The 20,528-nt window shown below is 33.1% G+C and overlaps 2 protein-coding genes and 1 non-coding gene across 3 annotated transcripts; all 3 read right to left on the reverse strand.

Moving 5' to 3' along the window:
* Nucleotides 1-204: 204 nt before the first annotated feature.
* Nucleotides 205-3,974, reverse strand: LOC123893421 (amino acid permease 6-like). Its single transcript, XM_045943245.1, has 6 exons — nt 3,814-3,974; nt 3,063-3,188; nt 2,257-2,471; nt 1,751-1,893; nt 1,409-1,636; nt 205-877 (listed from the first exon to the last, which is right to left on the reverse strand). Exons 1-6 carry the CDS (start codon nt 3,972-3,974, stop codon nt 452-454), a joined length of 1,299 nt encoding a protein of 432 aa, XP_045799201.1. The 3' UTR covers nt 205-451.
* An 8,528-nt stretch (nt 3,975-12,502) lies between these two features.
* On the reverse strand, nt 12,503-12,574 carry TRNAD-GUC. Its single transcript has one exon. It is a non-coding gene; the product is annotated as a tRNA-Asp (tRNA).
* Nucleotides 12,575-12,913: 339 nt separating this feature from the next.
* LOC123902907 (amino acid permease 6-like) lies at nt 12,914-18,297 on the reverse strand. Its single transcript, XM_045952729.1, has 7 exons — nt 17,409-18,297; nt 16,695-16,928; nt 15,800-15,893; nt 14,955-15,169; nt 14,451-14,593; nt 14,119-14,346; nt 12,914-13,586 (listed from the first exon to the last, which is right to left on the reverse strand). The coding sequence occupies exons 1-7, from the start codon at nt 17,482-17,484 to the stop codon at nt 13,161-13,163; spliced, it is 1,416 nt and encodes a 471-aa protein (XP_045808685.1). The 5' UTR covers nt 17,485-18,297; the 3' UTR covers nt 12,914-13,160.
* Nucleotides 18,298-20,528: the final 2,231 nt, after the last annotated feature.

Consider the following 20,528-nt stretch of genomic DNA (forward strand, 5'->3'; position numbering starts at 1 on the left):
AAAACAAAGATAACTTTCTTAAAGAAAGAATGCATTTACTTTCTCACTAGATTAGTATGGTAATCCTTGGTGTTATATTTTGTTCACTATTTATAAACACTTGTGTTATTCATTATTTATGGTTTTAGTCATGATTCAAATTCAGATACTCACGATCAATTTATCATTAAGTGAAACTCATTAATCACTTAATTAAATAAGAACTTGCTTTAAATGTCCTACATTACATATAACTTAATTTACAAGTTACAACCATCTTTGGGATTATTACTCACTAGATTTGTATTGTACTTCTTGGTGTTGTATTTGTTCACTATCAATAAACACTTGATAATACTAGTACAATATCATTTGATTAAACTTCTAGTAATTAACTTATTTAAGACAAGAAAAAACATTGACAAACAAAAAGAAAAATAATGTTACACTAGAAAATTAACACTAAGTATCATTATTGTTCTCCTTTGAAGGGTTCATATTTCTTGAGAGATTGAGCAAGTCCTTGAATTGATCCAGCGGCTGAAATTATTGAAATTACCAAACAAGCCCAACTTAATATCTTAAGCCAAGTCCATGTGAATGACCACCTTTCCATCTTGGTTTTTTTAATATACATCTCAATAGGGAAATAAACAGTTAATGGATAAAATGATAGTGAACCAATTAATCCCAAGAAATCATTGAAGAATGGAAATAACATGGCTATGATTGCAGTTATAATCACATATCCACTTCTCCATATTACTCTAAAGTAATTCACATTATAGCTTCCATATAATGGAATATTCATAGCATGCTCTCCATTCACAAATTTGCTATCTGGCCATTTTTGTTTGCTTTGGCCCTCAACAAAGCCAAATATGGGTTGGACAAAGACCTAGACATAGGAAATATCACACATTAGCTTACACAATTCAGGCTATTCGATTAAGATCAGATCATTTATCGTTAGGTTTCGGAAATCAGATACAAAATAGCAAGTTAAAATGAAAGTTATTTGATTTTATTTTATACAAAGCTATGTTGTTAATAAACGTTTAAATAAAATTAGTATAAAACTCAAGTCTTGTTATTTGTTTTTTAGGTTAAATTGTATTTTTGACCCCCAACTTTCAAAAATTTACAATTTTGGCCCCCTAATTTTCATAATAACACTTTTGGCCCCCTAACTTTTGTCCCTTTTGCAAAATGTTGGCCCCTCACTAATTTCGACTAAGTTAACACACAAATGACTCACATGTCATGTCAGCATGTTTTGCCACATATGTTGACGTGACATGTGAATCATTATTCACATGGCATAATATTAAAATAGTGCTAATAATTATTTTACAATTGTGTCTCGATGATATTTGAATTTCAACCGCGATGGTCATAATATTAAACTAAGACCAAGTTATTTAGTTACCTGGTAAGCACCAATTAAGTGAACAGCTATGCAAACATTAGCAAAGTCTATTAGCCAAAAGGGCTCATAGAAGCCAAATCCTGTGAGAAAATTTCCTGGTGCATCATTTCCAAATGCAGCATAACCTAAGGTTCCACATAGTACATAGAATAATGTTGTAGTCAAAATTCCAATTAAACTTGCTCTCTTCATAATTCTATTTTCTGGAGGGCTTGATTTCAAGGTATCCTGCAATAGTACATAGGCCTCATTAATTTATTTATTTTTATGTATAAACTAAAAATAAAAAGTTATAGTATATTTAGAGGGACTAAAAAATAATTAACCAGATATAGTACTTGCCTGGATTTCAATGAGCACATTTGAAAAAGCATAAGCAAAAGCAATGTCACCAATGGCTTGGAACATCCTCCAAACCTTTTCAGTTGCAGTTACATCTACCCCAATTTGTACCCCAGTTAAGGATGTTGTCACATGTCCCCCACCTTCAAACATTCACGAAAAAATTGTTTATATAAAATTTAATATTATAAATGCCACTTTAATAATGTGAAAGTGAAGACCATGATGATGACATGATCTTAATCTAACTTCTCAATTAACTAGTGTCACATTGTATGCGGTCACAACCCTGTAACTACACAATTGAACACGCATCTCGACCTTCTGATGAAAATTAGACGGTCCATATTTTAAATTTAGTATTTTATATTTAAAAAAATTAAATTAAATATAACATTTACTGTATACTTTTAATCGGACGGCTGAGATGAGTGTGACTTTGTGCATAAGCCAAAATCCAATTATAGGGTTAAGAACAAGTTGAAATGACATGCTATTATAGTTACCTGCAACTTTGGCTATGGAAAGTCCAAGGCCAATGGAAGAATAAGCAAAAGACATAACAGCTGCAACAATTGAGAGCCAAGAGAGCTCATGGAAATTGGGTATCTGGCATAGAACAATTTGGATGCAGGCAAAAATGATCATGAAAGGGTTATTTGATACACTGCACTTCACATTATGCCCCTGCTTGTGAAAACAGTTTGATCTTTTTACAGCCCTGATTAAAATTAAAAAAAAATATAAATATAAATGTGATTAGGAAATTTATCAATACATTTTATTAATTATTTGATCAGTACTTCTACAAAAGTTTAAATGATTGGAGATAGAAATTAGATATAAGTCCCTTTCAAATAGATATAATAGAAAAATGAAATTTGTCTCCAAGTCTAAATTTAGTGAAGGAATCAATACATATTTCTTCTTTTTTTCAATTTTGTCAATAATTCAATTTTTCTTGTTATTCATTTGCATATTAAATATATTATTTTCTCACTTTATTTTTTAAAATTCAGAAATGTTCCTTTACAAGAACCTACTATCACTAATATGCCTTTATTTTTTTAATAAGAGTACTAATATGCCATTAGTATTTTATATAAAAAAAAAATGCCATTAGTATATTGTTTTAGTTTTAGTTAAATATATAATATCTACAGTTATAAATAATTAATTTTTTCATCAAGAATCTTAGATATATTTACAGAGTATATGGTTACATATATCCTACATACTAATTTAAATAAATAAAAAAATTCTACATATATACTAATTGAAATTAAAAAAAAGTTGATGAGGAAAAACTTACACCATGCTAATTGATGCAGTTATTGTGTAACCAATGGTTACACCTACAAGATTTATATACTGAGCCAATCCACATAGCTGAAATTTCCTTCCTCCTATCAAAATAATATGACAAATTAAAGGTGAGCTAAATATTTTTATCAATTTAATCAAATACTTTTTTAAAAATATTTTTCATAATTATTAATTATATGTCTAAACTTTTTTATAAGCAAATAAAAATTCAAAAATTAACTAAGAAGACAATAGATAATTATTTCTTGTATTGGAAATAACTAATGAAACCAGAGTACATGAAAAGATTTAACAACAGAGTGTCTTTAAGTCTCTACACTTTTTTATAAGACAAAGATTTCTAAATAATTTCTCATGTTTCGTTTGAGGGAAGGAATTGAGGAAGGAAAAAAATACGGAAAAACTAAACCCCAGTCCAAGTTTAATTATTGGTTTCCGTGTGTTTTTCTTCATTCCCTAAAACCAAACACACCAAAGTTATGTATCATAAACATTAGGTGATGACTAGCCTTCCGTGTTATTTACGGTGCACAAATATTTAAAAATTGTTCAAAATTTCGACCATAACCACTTAATATTGCCACCTTCAAGTAGATGTTCATAATCTTTTGTATACTCACGGTTGATACATCGATGTTGATTTGACAAAAACAAATATAAATTGAGTTTTTTGACACTCATTTGTTTTCTTTATTTTTTTGTCGAACTAACACCAAATATGTCACTTTCTAAGTTACGAGAACAAGTGATACTTTGACTGAACTTCTAAGTTTTCGAGAACAAGTGATACTTTGACTGAACTTCTAAGTTTTCGAGAACAAGTACTACTTTGTGCTACAAGGTTTTTGACAATAATTTCGATAATTCTGGTCCGTCGAAGGGTCAGATTTTTACCCATCTTGTTTGCAGTCCGGATCAAGATTAGTATCTCTGCGATACTATGCTGATTATTAATCATGAGCGTAAAGGGAATAATACATTTTTTATAACTCTGCGCAAAGTTTCCTCCTGTGATATGAGTTACTACTCCTTGATCATTTATACTACCCCAAACTGGTCTAAACGCACAACTATATTTTAAGATTGTGTCTTCACTCTTCTTGTTGATGTACTTCATATATTCACTACTATTCATCATATCTTGAGACATATAGAGCATGAGTCATCCAAGGGAAATACTAGTACTATATTAACAGAGTGTTGATCCCTGTAACGACCCAAATTTATTATTCACTATTTAAGTGTTTAATTATTTGGTGATGTGGTTTTTAAGTAAGATAATAACTTTATGTTATTTATCGAGAGTTTTAGTTAACGCGCGAGTTAGTGAGAGTTAACGCGAGTTGGGCCAAGCTATTGGGCTTGAGGCCCAATGGGCCTTGCTTCATGGTGGGGGGCGCCCATATGGCCAAGGATGGGAGAGAAATATCATTATTTTCTCTTTTGTTCATGAAGTAAAGAGAAGGAAGAGAAGAGGAGAGCTAGGGCAAGAGCTTGGAGGAGAGATTCGAGGAGCAATCTTCGTGAGTTCGTCGATCTAAGGTAAGAGAGTAGATTTCATATTCGTGGGTGACTCGAGGAAGGGGAGAATGTCGATTTCTCCTCACCCGAACTTCCTCCACCCCATTTTCGTTTTGGTTTGGGAGAGTTAATCTTCGAGAAAATGAAACCCAATGTTAATAACATGTTCAATATACTTCTACCATGTAGTGTGAGCGAAATCATGGGTTAAATAATGAGAATTTGTATGTTTTGAGTGATTATATGTGTTCTTGAGCTTTTAGACTCATAAATGTTAAATCCTTGCTTTTTCGATGATAACGATGTAGATCGGGAAAACTAGCCGTCCTTTTATACTTAAACATGTTTGTTGCACTTGTATGTGAACTCATTTGGGATTTATAACATGAAAATGGGATTTTTGGGTGATTTTGAGTGGAAAATCGTATTATGGAACTCAAGAACAGATGTTCTTCTGGTGTGGTTCGCTACCTGTTCGCTACAGCGAATGTGTTCGCCAGATGCTCGCTACAGCGAACGTGTTCGCCACCTGTTCGCTACCTGCTCGCTAATTGGATTTTGGCTCTGTGTCTGTTCGCTACCTGTTCGCTACAGCGAACGTGTTCGCTACGTGTTCGCTACGTGTTCGCTACGTGTTCGCTTAGCGAACAGCACTGTGACAGCAACTTTTTGATAGTTGTTTTAAGTGCAATTAGGCACTTGTAACATGGATTTAAGGTATCCTAACATGCAATTAGGTGTTTATAACCATGATTAATTGTATTGTGATGATAGTTGTTGATTATGTGTGTGGAATATAATTGTTGTTGATTGTGTTGATGATGTTTGTTAAAATGTCAAAGAAGTATATTAAGGTGTTAATTAACTTAATAAAGAAGTATATCGAATTATGTTATTCGATAAAGAAGGATATTAAGGTATAGTGTTATCTTAATAAAGAAGTAATGTTGGATAGTGTTCCACATTAGTAAATGAAGAGCTTAATGCTAATTAAAATGATTGTGAGTGAATTCATGAAAAACATATACATGCATTCATGAATATATGTGATATTGGATATTCCAATAAAGAAGGATATCGGATTATATTTATCCGATAAAGAAGGATATTAGAGGTGAGATACTCTAATAAAGAAGATGGTACCACATGCATTAGAGGTGTCTAGAGGACATAGCATGAATGTGAAGCATTAGATTGCATTAGGGATTATGTGTGCATTTTATGATAAATAATGTTTGACACGTACTTGGTAAATGTTGATTGTTAATCCGTATGTGAGGAGCAGAGTCCGTCATGACTATAAAATGAACAATGCAGGGTCCGTCATGACCATAATCTGAACCGTGTATTTGTGGTGTTAGATTACATTAGGAACTTTATGTGTATTCCTATTTGTAATTGAGTTATGTGTATTTGTTGATGTTTTGGTATTGTCCGAGACGACGTGAAACTATATGTTTGGTGTATAATTGTGGATGATTGATTATGTGATAAATGAAGTATATGCATGATATATGAATATGCATGAATGATGGTGGTGTATATGTATAATGTATGATTATGCATGTCTTTATGAAGAAGTGTTTAAGTACCATTTACTTACACTTATATTTTGAGTATGTTATCTAACTCTCTTTTATGTGTTATGTGCTGGATCGTTGGGGGTCCAGATTTACAGGTTTCTGTGGTATTCGATGTCGAGTCGTCGGTGAAGCTCCGCTCTGATTGTGACACGGGAAAAGGGGTTTTATATGTATATAGAGTCTCCTTATCTAGGTTGTTTTGTATAGCTAATAAATACATTAGTTGATTTAACATTTGTATAAACACTATTTTGACTAATTAATTACATTAGTATTATTTTGATAGAGGAGTGTAATACTCGAACCGATATTCAATAAATTAAATGTGATTTTCCGTTGCGTATTTTGAAAAAGATTTTACTAAAGGTAGAAATATATAAATAATGGGTTTGGGTGTTACAATTGGTATCAGAGCCCCGTTGTCTTCGGACTGTGTGGGTTATGTGTCGATCAGAGCATGTCTGTGCAGTCAGACCAAGTGAGTGTTGTGTGTCAGTCGTGTTTGTCAAACAATTTTGTGTTGTTTGTTTTGTGAAATCATTCATGTTGTTCGTTTAGGAACTATGAGTGGTGTGAATTGGATTAATCGATCCATTCTTTTGTTGAGTAGTGGTGTGAGTGCTATACTTCTATGTTTATAATAGTTGTATATGCTTAAAGTTTAACCTTTGTGTAGTTTAAACTTGGTTGATTGATGCTTATTTGCTAATTGTTGACGATCCGGCATGATATAAAACTGCATGCGATGATCCGGCATGATATAAAACTGCATGTGACGATCCGGCATGATATAAAACTGCATGTGGTAATGATTTGAAATAATTTTAAAAACTAATATTATTTCTTGAAGATGTTGGTGAAAATATAGAGTTATTTTCTTTTGGGTGAGTGAAAATTAAACTTTCAAAATGGTGAGAAGAGTAGGATATTAATGTGTCCTGGTATGTGTTTGTTATATGTTTGTTTATAACATGTGCTAGATGATTACTAGGCATTTGAATTGCTATGCGTTTTATGAGTAAAAACATGAAGATCTCATAATTCTATGTCGTGATTGTTGATGCATGATTCTAATTGTGCTTTCAAGTCTATAATGATGTTATATGCTTGATGTTTTGGATTTTGTGGATTGGTGAGTCGAGAAAACGAGAGTTTAGTGAGCGTAAGTTCAAAACCGTAGCAGAGCACCCAGATTTTTGGATGTGCTCGCTAGGCGAAGAATGAACCTCGCTGAGTCTCGCTAAGTCTTGCTAAATCCTGTGAATGTTTGTGACTTGTCTCGCCGGGAGCTCGCTAGCTTTTGCTAAGCGAGGGAGCCAGACAAGAAATTTATTTTGTTGATGTCTTGTTCTGAGTTGATTGAATGTGAGTATGAATTATTGCTATGCAATGTTCATTTTTCTTGTGTTGTTTTGATTTCCTAACTCTGAGAAGTGAGGGAAGTATAGGTTACTTGAATGCTTGGATGAATTTGTGTTAGTGTTTAGGTATCGTGGGTTAGGTTTTGTCCCTTGTATGCGACATGCGTGTAAACGATGTCGATACTAGTTTCTTCTTTTGGGAAGAATATGTTTAGAGACGATAGAACCGTTAGGTGTGAGCACCGGAAGTTCTAGTGGAAGAGTAGGAGTGGGTTTGAGATAAGTGGGGGAGAAGGTTATATCCCTCCGAGATGTTTCGAACGTGAGAAGATGAGATGAGTAAAGATGTTCTTGAAGCGGAATATTCAGGAATTGGCGACGTTGTTCGAAGTGGAATGAATGGGAACAACAAGTTGTGAGAAACTATTAGAAGAGGAGTTGTCGGACCAAGTGTTTCGTCGTGGGGCGTTAGTGAGATTGGTTAAGTGAGATGAAGAGTATTCGGAATGATTGGAAATCGTGTGTTGCACAAAAAAGTATGGAGGCGTGTTTTGTGGACCAAGTTGAAGTACCTATTCGATTAGTGTGAGTCGAATATGAGGAAGAGGAAGTGATTAGGATTCTTGAGAGGATGATTATTTGAAGTAAGTTATCATCCAAGTGGACCGAATGTTGTAGCGGATGCTTGAGTAAGAAAGTTTACATGAGTCGTGCATATGGTAGTGTGTTGAATTGGTTGGACAATTTGGAATTCTAAGTCTAGTGTGTGAAGTAATTTTCATAAGAGATGTGAAGATTAGTGAACCGTTGGTGTTAATTAATCGATGAAGGGAAGTAGGCTTTAAAGTAGACGAGAATGGAATTGAGAAATATCATAATAGGATTGGTATGTTTGTTGAATCGTTGGAAGTAAGGATTGTATGAGTAGTCGAATTTATTCGAAGATGGAAGTAGGATAACGATTCAAAGGATTTTGTAAGAGGCTTGTCGAAGAGTGATTGGATTTGGATAATGACCGGACAATTGGTGTCACATGTTGAACGAGAACGTAGAGTCTTAGAGGTTGAGACGAAGCTAAAAGAGAGGTATCATTTTTGAATGATGAAGAATAAGAAAGTTAGCCGTTGGAGAACGTGTTGAGAATGAGTAGTATGAGGTCATGTTGGAAGTGACTTGTGTTAGGTGAGAATTTGCGAAAAGGATTATCGCACATGTGAGTAGATGTCATGTTTTAGCACATATAGTAAGGAGTTGAAGGTGATGCCTAAGGTAAGTATCAGAGAGCATTTGGTAGTGCCCACAAGATAAGAGTGAGTAAGTATTTGCTAAGGAATTTGGATTCATGGAATGGAAGAGTCGGTAGAGACTAGTTTTGTTAGATGCATCGTGGATGTTGATGTGGTACGGTCACAATCGGCGACAATGAAGTAAAAGATTTTAAGTTGTTTCATCATGGATGATGGGACGGTAGTGATTTGGTGCATAACTGAAAATGTGTTTTGGACGAGAATTTTAGAAATTTTCTAGAGATGTCATATTGGGAGTAGACAAGGAGTCATTAGTAAGAGTACTAAGACAAAAGTCGATTAGAATTTGATGGATAGAATTAGATCGTATGGCGAATATTGGAGCTTTGTAGATTTAATTCAAGAGTTTGATTTTGGTATCGAATGTACTAAGGAGGAGTTTAAAGATAGCTATCCAAAGAGAGATGATGATTGTTAGAGGTCGTAAGTGAATAAGAATTCGATGAGTGAATAAACGGAGAAGATTATGCTTATTGCAATGCAAGATGATGAGGAACATCGATAGATGGATTATGGGCAAATTGAAGATGTCGTTTGGAATCAACGAGATAGAGGTTATGATTGTTTGGAGAACCAATTTTAGGCGGTAGCCTAAGTTTGAAGTAGCGAATTGCTAAGGGATTAAGGAGAAGTCGTTTTGGATTCGACTCAATGTGAGAAAAGGAATTTGACGGTTAGAGACGGTAGTTTTTAGCATGTGTCGAGGAAGATTTGAGAATGTGGGTCATCAAGTGATCGTTGGAATTGAACTATCAAGTGATAAGTTGGAATAAGATTCGAATATGAATAAGTGATGTAACACGGTTAAGTGATTCATGAGGGAATCAAAGGTTTATGGGAATTATGGAGTTGTGGAAGTATTCCACGGGAGTATCTTTCGGAGAGTTCGATTGGTTATACCTGTTTTAGGGTAGAGTTGTGTGTACCGTAGAATGTGAGTCTATGGATGTTTCGTGCGGAGTTGACGTTTTAGCGGTTTGATGAGAGTGGTTTGTGCCGATATCATGATTGTTGAATATTTATCGACAAATTGAGGAACTGGCCGTCCTTGATCTCTTGTTGATAAATGGACAAAAATTGTGTTGGATGGGATAAACTAATTTTGTCAAACTTGGTAATGTGTAGCGTTTTAAGCGTTTCGTTGGAGGGTCGGATACAGGAGTTATCCGGAGTTGTTTTAGTCGCGTAATTTTCGAGGGCGAAAATCTTTTAAGTGGAGGAGAGTTGTAACGACCCAAATTTATTATTCACTATTTAAGTGTTTAATTATTTGGTGATGTGGTTTTTAAGTAAGATAATAACTTTATGTTATTTATCGAGAGTTTTAGTTAACGCGTGAGTTAGTGAGAGTTAACGCGAGTTGGGCCAAGCTATTGGGCTTGAGGCCCAATGGGCCTTGCTTCATGGTGGGGGGCGCCCATATGGCCAAGGATGGGAGAGAAATATCATTATTTTCTCTTTTGTTCATGAAGTAAAGAGAAGGAAGAGAAGAGGAGAGCTAGGGCAAGAGCTTGGAGGAGAGATTCGAGGAGCAATCTTCGTGAGTTCGTCGATCTAAGGTAAGAGAGTAGATTTCATATTCGTGGGTGACTCGAGGAAGGGGAGAATGTCGATTTCTCCTCACCCGAACTTCCTCCACCCCATTTTCGTTTTGGTTTGGGAGAGTTAATCTTCGAGAAAATGAAACCCAATGTTAATAACATGTTCAATATACTTCTACCATGTAGTGTGAGCGAAATCATGGGTTAAATAATGAGAATTTGTATGTTTTGAGTGATTATATGTGTTCTTGAGCTTTTAGACTCATAAATGTTAAATCCTTGCTTTTTCGATGATAACGATGTAGATCGGGAAAACTAGCCGTCCTTTTATACTTAAACATGTTTGTTGCACTTGTATGTGAACTCATTTGGGATTTATAACATGAAAATGGGATTTTTGGGTGATTTTGAGTGGAAAATCGTATTATGGAACTCAAGAACAGATGTTCTTCTGGTGTGGTTCGCTACCTGTTCGCTACAGCGAATGTGTTCGCCAGATGCTCGCTACAGCGAACGTGTTCGCCACCTGTTCGCTACCTGCTCGCTAATTGGATTTTGGCTCTGTGTCTGTTCGCTACCTGTTCGCTACAGCGAACGTGTTCGCTACGTGTTCGCTACGTGTTCGCTACGTGTTCGCTTAGCGAACAGAACTGTGACAGCAACTTTTTGATAGTTGTTTTAAGTGCAATTAGGCACTTGTAACATGGATTTAAGGTATCCTAACATGCAATTAGGTGTTTATAACCATGATTAATTGTATTGTGATGATAGTTGTTGATTATGTGTGTGGAATATAATTGTTGTTGATTGTGTTGATGATGTTTGTTAAAATGTCAAAGAAGTATATTAAGGTGTTAATTAACTTAATAAAGAAGTATATCGAATTATGTTATTCGATAAAGAAGGATATTAAGGTATAGTGTTATCTTAATAAAGAAGTAATGTTGGATAGTGTTCCACATTAGTAAATGAAGAGCTTAATGCTAATTAAAATGATTGTGAGTGAATTCATGAAAAACATATACATGCATTCATGAATATATGTGATATTGGATATTCCAATAAAGAAGGATATCGGATTATATTTATCCGATAAAGAAGGATATTAGAGGTGAGATACTCTAATAAAGAAGATGGTACCACATGCATTAGAGGTGTCTAGAGGACATAGCATGAATGTGAAGCATTAGATTGCATTAGGGATTATGTGTGCATTTTATGATAAATAATGTTTGACACGTACTTGGTAAATGTTGATTGTTAATCCGTATGTGAGGAGCAGAGTCCGTCATGACTATAAAATGAACAATGCAGGGTCCGTCATGACCATAATCTGAACCGTGTATTTGTGGTGTTAGATTACATTAGGAACTTTATGTGTATTCCTATTTGTAATTGAGTTATGTGTATTTGTTGATGTTTTGGTATTGTCCGAGACGACGTGAAACTATATGTTTGGTGTATAATTGTGGATGATTGATTATGTGATAAATGAAGTATATGCATGATATATGAATATGCATGAATGATGGTGGTGTATATGTATAATGTATGATTATGCATGTCTTTATGAAGAAGTGTTTAAGTACCATTTACTTACACTTATATTTTGAGTATGTTATCTAACTCTCTTTTATGTGTTATGTGCTGGATCGTTGGGGGTCCAGATTTACAGGTTTCTGTGGTATTCGATGTCGAGTCGTCGGTGAAGCTCCGCTCTGATTGTGACACGGGAAAAGGGGTTTTATATGTATATAGAGTCTCCTTATCTAGGTTGTTTTGTATAGCTAATAAATACATTAGTTGATTTAACATTTGTATAAACACTATTTTGACTAATTAATTACATTAGTATTATTTTGATAGAGGAGTGTAATACTCGAACCGATATTCAATAAATTAAATGTGATTTTCCGTTGCGTATTTTGAAAAAGGTTTTACTAAAGGTAGAAATATATAAATAATGGGTTTGGGTGTTACAATCCCAAACAATTGAATTTCTGTCTCAAAATGCTAAAAACGTTATCAGTATTTTGACTATATGCAATTTGACTTGATTAACATTAGCTTGTGCCACAAGAATTAAATCAAGCAATTTTACAAAGCAAAAAAGCGCCGTTGCCGGGGATCGAACCCGGGTCACCCGCGTGACAGGCGGGAATACTTACCACTATACTACAACGACTTGTTGTTGATTTTGTTTTTTAGTTATAGTATATTATTGATCTTGTTTTTAAAATTGTTTATACTAAATAAATATGTGAATATTTTTGTCATGTTTAAAATTGTAAATATGTGCAAAAACTTTAAATATTTTGTGAAAACAAAGATATCTTTCTCAAAGAAAGAATGCATTTACTTTCTCACTAGATTAGTATGGTAATCCTTGGTGTTATATTTTGTTCACTATTTATAAACACTTGTGTTATTCATTATTTATGGTTTTAGTCATGATTCAAATTCCGATACTCACGATCAATTTATCATTAAGTGAAACTCATTAATCACTTAATTAAATAAGAACTTGCTTTAAATGTCCTACATTACATATAACTTAATTTACAAGTTACAACCATCTTTGGGATTATTACTCACTAGATTTGTATTGTACTTCTTGGTGTTGTATTTGTTCACTATCAATAAACACTTGATAATACTAGTACAATATCATTTGATTAAACTTCTAGTAATTAACTTATTTAAGACAAGAAAAAACATTGACAAACAAAAAGAAAAATAATGTTACACTAGAAAATTAACACTAAGTATCATTATTGTTCTCCTTTGAAGGGTTCATATTTCTTGAGAGATTGAGCAAGTCCTTGAATTGATCCAGCGGCTGAAATTATTGAAATTACCAAACAAGCCCAACTTAATATCTTAAGCCAAGTCCATGTGAATGACCACCTTTCCATCTTGGTTTTTTTAATATACATCTCAATAGGGAAATAAACAGTTAATGGATAAAATGATAGTGAACCAATTAATCCCAAGAAATCATTGAAGAATGGAAATAACATGGCTATGATTGCAGTTATAATCACATATCCACTTCTCCATATTACTCTAAAGTAATTCACATTATAGCTTCCATATAATGGAATATTCATAGCATGCTCTCCATTCACAAATTTGCTATCTGGCCATTTTTGTTTGCTTTGGCCCTCAACAAAGCCAAATATGGGTTGGACAAAGACCTAGACATAGGAAATATCACACATTAGCTTACACAATTCAGGCTATTCGATTAAGATTAGATCATTTATCGTTAGGTTTCGGAAATCAGATACAAAATAGCAAGTTAAAATGAAAGTTATTTGATTTTATTTTATACAAAGCTATGTTGTTAATAAACGTTTAAATAAAATTAGTATAAAACTCAAGTCTTGTTATTTGTTTTTTTAGGTTAAATTGTATTTTTGACCCCCAACTTTCAAAAACTAACAATTTTGGCTCCCTAACTTTCATAATAGCACTTTTGTCCCCCTAACTTTTGCCCCTTTTACAAAATGTTGGCCCTTCACTAATTTCGACTAAGTTAACACACAAATGACTCACATGCCACGTCAGCATGTTTTGCCACATATGCTGACGTGACATGTGAATCATTATTCACATGGCATAATATTAAAAGAGTGCTAATAATTATTTTAAAACTGTGTCTCGATGATATTTGAATTTCAACCACGATGGTCATAATATTAAACTAAGACTAAGTTATTTAGTTACCTGGTAAGCACCAATTAAGTGAACAGCTATGCAAACATTAGCAAAGTCTATTAGCCAAAAGGGCTCATAGAAGCCAAATCCTGTGAGAAAATTTCCTGGTGCATGATTTCCAAATGCAGCATAACCTAAGGTTCCACATAGTACATAGAATAATGTTGTAGTCAAAATTCCAATTAAACTTGCTCTCTTCATAATTCTATTTTCTGGAGGGCTTGATTTCAAGGTATCCTGCAATAGTACATAGGCCTCATTAATTTTTATATACATAAACTAAAAAAAATTACAGTATATTTATAGGGACTAAAAAATAATTAACCAAATATAGTACTTGCCTGGATTTCAATGAGCACATTTGAAAAAGCATAAGCAAAAGCAATGTCACCAATAGCTTGGAACATCTTCCAAACCTTTTCAATTGCAGTTACATCTACCCCAATTTGTACCCCAGTTAAGGATGTTGTCACATGTCCCCCACCTTCAAACATTCACGAAAAAATTGTTTATATAAAATTTAATATTATAAATGCCACTTTAATAATGTGAAAGTGAAGACCATGATGATGACATGATCTTAATCTAACTTCTCAATTAACTAGTGTCACATTGTATGCGGTCACAACCCTATAACTACACAATTGAACATCCATCTCGACCTTCTGATGAAAATTAGACGGTCCATATTTTAAATTCAGTATTTTATATTTAAAAAAATTAAATTAAATATAACATTTATTGTATACTTTTAATTGGACGGCTGAGATGAGTGTGACTTTGTGCATAAGCCAAAATCCAATTATAGGGTTAAGAACAAGTTGAAATGACATGCTATTAGTTACCTGCAACTTTGGCTATGGAAAGTCCAAGGCCAATGGAAGAATAAGCAAAAGACATAACAGCTGCAACAATTGAGAGCCAAGAGAGCTCATGGAAATTGGGTATCTGGCATAGAACAATTTGGATGCAGGCAAAAATTATCATGAAAGGGTTATTTGATACACTGCACTTCACATTATGCCCCTGCTTGTGAAAACAGTTTGATCTTTTTACAGCCCTGATTAAAATTTTAAAAAAAATAAAATAAATGTGATTAGGAAATTTATCATATAAATTTATCAATACATTTTATTAATTATTTATCAATACTTCTACAAAAGTTTAAATGATTGGAGATAGAAATTAGATATAAGTCCCTTTCAAATAGATATAATAGAAAAATGAAATTTGTCTCCAAGTCTAAATTTAGTGAAGGAATCAATACATATTTCTTCTTTTTTTCAATTTTGTCAATAATTCAATTTTTCTTGTTATTCATTTGCATATTAAATATATTATTTTCTCACTTTATTTTTTAAAATTCAGAAATGTTCCTTTACAAGAACCTACTGTCACTAATATGCCTTTATTTTTTTAATAAGAGTACTAATATGCCATTAGTATTTTATATAAAAAAAAATGCCATTGGTATATTGTTTTAGTTTTAGTTAAATATATAATATCTACAGTTATTTCTTCAACAAAAAAAAAATCTACAGTTATAAATAATTAATTTTTTCATCAAGAATCTTAGATATTTTTACAGAGTATATGGTTACATATATCCTACATACTAATTTAAATAAATAAAAAAATTCTATATATATATTAATTGAAATTAAAAAAAAGTTGATGAGGAAAAACTTACACCATGCTAATTGATGCAGTTATTGTGTAACCAATGGTTACACCTACAAGATTTATATACTGAGCCAATCCACATAGCTGAAATTTCCTTCCTCCTATCAAAATAATGTGTCAAATTAAAGGTGAGCTAAATATTTTTATCAATTTAATCAAATACTTTTTTAAAAATATTTTTCATAATTATTAATTATATGTCTAAATATTTTTTATAAACAGATAAAAATTCAAAGATTAACTAAGAAGACAATAGATAATTATTTCTTGTATTGGTTTCCGTGTGTTTTTCTTCATTCCCTAAAATCAAACACACCAAAGTTATGTATCATAAACATTAGGTGATGACTAGCCTTCCGTGTTATTTACTGTGCACAAATATTTGAAAATTGTTCAAAATTTCAACCATAACCACTTGATGTTGCCACCTTTAAGTAGATGTTCATAATCCTTTGTATACTCAAAGTTGATACATCGATGTTGATTTGACAAAAACAACATAAAACAAATATAAATTGAGTTTTTAGACACTCATTTGTTTTCTTTATTTTTTGTCGAACTAACACCAAATATGTTACTGTCTCAATTACGAGAACAAGTACTACTTTGACTGAACTTCTAAGTTTCCGAGAACAAGTAATACTTTGACTGAACTTCTAATTACAAAGACCAACATCGGTCGATGTTATAATCAAACGATTTTCAATTATTGGTCTACCGTTGATAACATGAAACACTTCTCCACCTAAAACCTTACCAAACACCAACTTCGGTCGCTATCAAGTGTCAAATAATTTTAAACTATTGGTCTACCGTTGATAACATAAAACACTTCTCCACCTAAAACCTTACTAAACATCAACAATTTATATAATCATATATAAGTTTTCAAGATTTTGTACCTAAGTTAGCTCTGACAACTTCAGAATAAGTATAGTTCCTCTTGCCATGAACAGGATCAGGTGAACGGTAACAATCAGCAAGAAGAGTGGAAGTGAAATAAGTAATGAAAGAAAATGCAAAGAGAACTGCAGGACCAGCCACCCAACCCATTTGTGCAATAGCCCATGCAAGTGATAGAACTCCAGAACCAATCACAGCAGTTATTATATGTGCACTTGCAGTCAACCATGTTCCTTCAAATTCATCAAATCAAAAAATCATATACCATAATATATAATCATACCAAAAAATTAATAATATTACCAATATATAATAAAGGGTCGTGCAAACATGTGTTCTAAAAACAGTGATTGAATAGCCCAAAAGTAATTTATATTGTGCAAGCTTTAAACTTTTCTTTATCTATTGTGTATTATCCACGTATCAAACCCAATTGTAATAAATATAGAAGAAAAGATTAATAGAGGTATGTATTTTGTTTTTAAATATTTGTACAAAAATTACAAAAAAAATAAATAATTTGGACAATTCTTTGAAAACAGTTTTTCTATAAAACAGTGATAGTTTCAAAATTAAAATTGGAAACAAAATAAAAACATAAAAATTTTGTCTAAAAACATGGTTTCACAATAGTATCAAAATCTATCAAATGTAGTTATGGCTTCATCTGCGCATCAAACTCAATAGTAATAAACATAGTACTGATGGAATACCGGTTCTCTTGGCTCGTCCATCATCGTCGAAGTTTTTGTCTTCGGGGCCATAATTTTCTGGGGCTTCTATATGCATGATGTTCTACTAGTGAACAAAAAACTACCTTTCTGTTTCTCTCTTGGATGGTTAGTGTGTGCCCTTCACACCAAACACAAACAAATGGAAAAGAGAAGAGAAGAAAGTAGTTTGGTGTATTTTTTTCAGTTGGTGTTTTGCTTTAAGGTGTTGGCTACCTATATAGAACTTTTGAACTCTATAGTAGAAATGTTGAAAACAACATAAATGTTTGAATTATAGGAACTATAGAAGAAAAATTATTATTATATAGAGAATAATTGAGAAAGGGGAGTCAAGGGTTAGTTGTATGGCACATGTAATTCAAACATACGTGAGGAATTTATTTTCACTCAACACAAGTGGCCTACTTTACACAAAAAATAAAAAAAAAATTTGAACCAATGAAACATACGAGGGAGCCTCACTGGGTTGAATCAACATCTTGAGTTAAGAACAATCACACAAGTGATGTTTAACACTACACTTTCAACTAAACTTTTCGAACTCTAATACCACCGTTGAGCCATGACGGGAAATTTCACTAAATTGAATCGACACGTTGGACTAAGAACAACTACACATGTGACAGAAATGTAGTTTGTTGTGAAGGGCACAACAGTGGATAAGTCGGATAAAAATAATAAATCTATTACCTTAAGACATTAGATTTATGAGTTATCTGACTTATATATTACTTAATTTTTACTCTATATTTAATGTGGAACTTAACTCGCATTTAATATATCTCAACAGAATATTGAAGAATTCTATTGAAAATTAGAAAGAATAATATATTTTTCTATAAAAGAAATTCAAAAGAATATTGAACTTGGTTGAAAGTTGAAATAAAGTAGAATATTTATACAAGCATGTGAACCATCGAAGGTGGAAAATTTTGGTCTATGTTATGGAACCAAAGTGTCCCTACACTTTTTGTTTTTTTAGTTTTAGTCCATCCATTTTAGAGATTATATTTTATGTAGGGTATGTGACTATTGGTTTACCAAGGTGCCACAAATTCTTCTCTGACTAAGACATATGGCTTTTTCCCTTACTTGATTCCCTTATTTTGTGATGGACAAGGGTCCTCTCATTTAAAAATATGGGGAGAGGTGCAAGTAGCATAAAGACAAAAACTGTGGGAAATAGACAAATAAAATGTGATAAGTTTGGCAGAGAATCCGATTCACTGTACAAGTGATTAGGAGATTTAGTATAAGTCCTAACATGTGTCAAATATGAAGAGTATAGACGTTGTGGAGATCAATAAAATGAATTTTTGTAGTTCTAGAGATCATTAGAATTTTGCCATAAAATTGTAGAGTATACATGTTGTGAAAAAAAATGATATTCAGTGAGTGAGAAAAGAATAAGAATGTATGAGAGCATAGTATTTTAATTATCTTAATTATCACTTGTCTTATTTTAATTCTATTTGTTGTTTACTATTTTAATTCTAAAAGTAGTAAGATTCAATAGAAATTGAATAATTAAATAAAAAAATTAAGAGCAAATGTAAAGATATTTTAATGAGAAAATGAATAAATTACAAGCGGTACTCAACTCATCCACGTTGGTTAAGTACATATTGTTGGAGTTTATGTTGGCCTCATTTTGCTAAAACAAAGATTCACGCTAGATGTTGAACTGAATGATTCAACATCAGGTACAAGCAAGATGTTGGATAGAATGTTTCAACATTGGATACCACATCTAGTGGGTCGGGCCTGACGTTTTCTTAATCTCGTGCATTTTTATATTTATCGAATCCACGTGTTTTTACTTGTGCGCCAAGTAGAGCCTCTTCCATTGTTCTAGAAGGCGGCCATGACCTAGTTTTACTTCAGAATGTATCAACTATTTATGGAAACAAAACATTCAATTGAAGAATATTCCTTGAAAGGAACTTTCGGATCTGCTGCGTTTTTGAAGCCTGATTCAAGACCTAGCCCGTGCTAGCTCGGGTTATATAAAGGAAGCCTAAACCATTGTGCAAACCATCGAAGCCGCAATTGTGTTTTGACAAAGCGTGTGTTTAGGGTTTTAGTATTGTGTCTTTGTGTTCTTGTTCTTGTGTTACTTTGATGCAAGATTAAGAACTGTGTGTTATTGTGTTGTAATATCTCTGGAGCTTCTAAGCAAGGAGATAGTGTGTGTGAACCATTCCTAAGCTTTGAAGTACGGAATTGGTGAATGTTTTAAGAAGTGTGTCTTCAATTACAAATTGTAACGTGTACGATCACAATGGTTGTGATTGAGAGGAGTTGAGGTGGGACCTCATACCTAGGTGTGTCTTAGGTAGAGTATAGCACGGGGGGTGATTAGGTGAGAAGTCATAAACGGGTTGTTTATTGAGGGCTTTGAACTAATACTATCATAGTGGATTCACTCCTGGATTGGTATCCCCTAGAGTAGACTTATGATGAACTGGGTTAACAAATAACTGTGTTATTTTGTTTCTTGCATTTTACATTTCCTCATTGTTCGTCTAGTACAGTGTTGAATACAGTGTTGGATCATCGGATCAAACATTACAGTGTTGGAACATCGTGTTCAACATCGTGTTACTAGTGTGCTAGAATTTCACATATAGTACTTCACCATACAAATACAAATACAAAGACAAAACAAAACTGAAAACTAAAGGAAAAGACAGTGTGTCTCTCCCTAACTCCCTTTCCATTATCTAACTATACAATGAAGGGGGAAAACACTCCATAGACATGTCGCATAAACTATTAAGTTACACTCCAAACCACATTTCATATTTGCTAATGTATCTACACATTGATGTGATTCTCAATAAGCATGATGCAGAACTACACCTCAATCTGAATTCATGAGAAGAAGAATTATCTTTCCAAACAAAAGCATGCCCACCGGACTACCACTATCACCCTTCAAGAGCACATTCACCACAATTTCAAGTTCCACATCCACCTCAACACACGCCAATTCTAACACAAAAGACCTTCATACATAAACAAACATTACAATAAATATGGTCCCTAGCAACATTTTTTTAGACAACACATAAAAATTGTTGCCTAAAAGATGCCTTA

The sequence above is a fragment of the Trifolium pratense genome, linkage group LG1, assembly GCF_020283565.1.
Source record: "Trifolium pratense cultivar HEN17-A07 linkage group LG1, ARS_RC_1.1, whole genome shotgun sequence".
NCBI lineage: Eukaryota > Viridiplantae > Streptophyta > Magnoliopsida > Fabales > Fabaceae > Trifolium > Trifolium pratense.

Coding starts and splice junctions, on each gene's coding strand:
- LOC123893421 (XM_045943245.1), bottom strand. CDS start 3,974: ATGGGTAAAAATCTGACCCTTCGACGGACCAGAATTATCGAAATTATT. Junction 3,189..3,813: donor TCAAAGTATCACTTGTTCTC/GTAACTTAGAAA, acceptor AAAAATATTTAG/CTCACCTTTAATTTGTCATA. Junction 1,637..1,750: donor ATGTGCTCATTGAAATCCAG/GCAAGTACTATA, acceptor GTACTATTGCAG/GATACCTTGAAATCAAGCCC.
- LOC123902907 (XM_045952729.1), bottom strand. CDS start 17,484: ATGCATATAGAAGCCCCAGAAAATTATGGCCCCGAAGACAAAAACTTC. Junction 15,170..15,799: donor ACTGCATCAATTAGCATGGT/GTAAGTTTTTCC, acceptor AATTTTAATCAG/GGCTGTAAAAAGATCAAACT. Junction 13,587..14,118: donor ACTTAATTGGTGCTTACCAG/GTAACTAAATAA, acceptor TCCTATGTCTAG/GTCTTTGTCCAACCCATATT.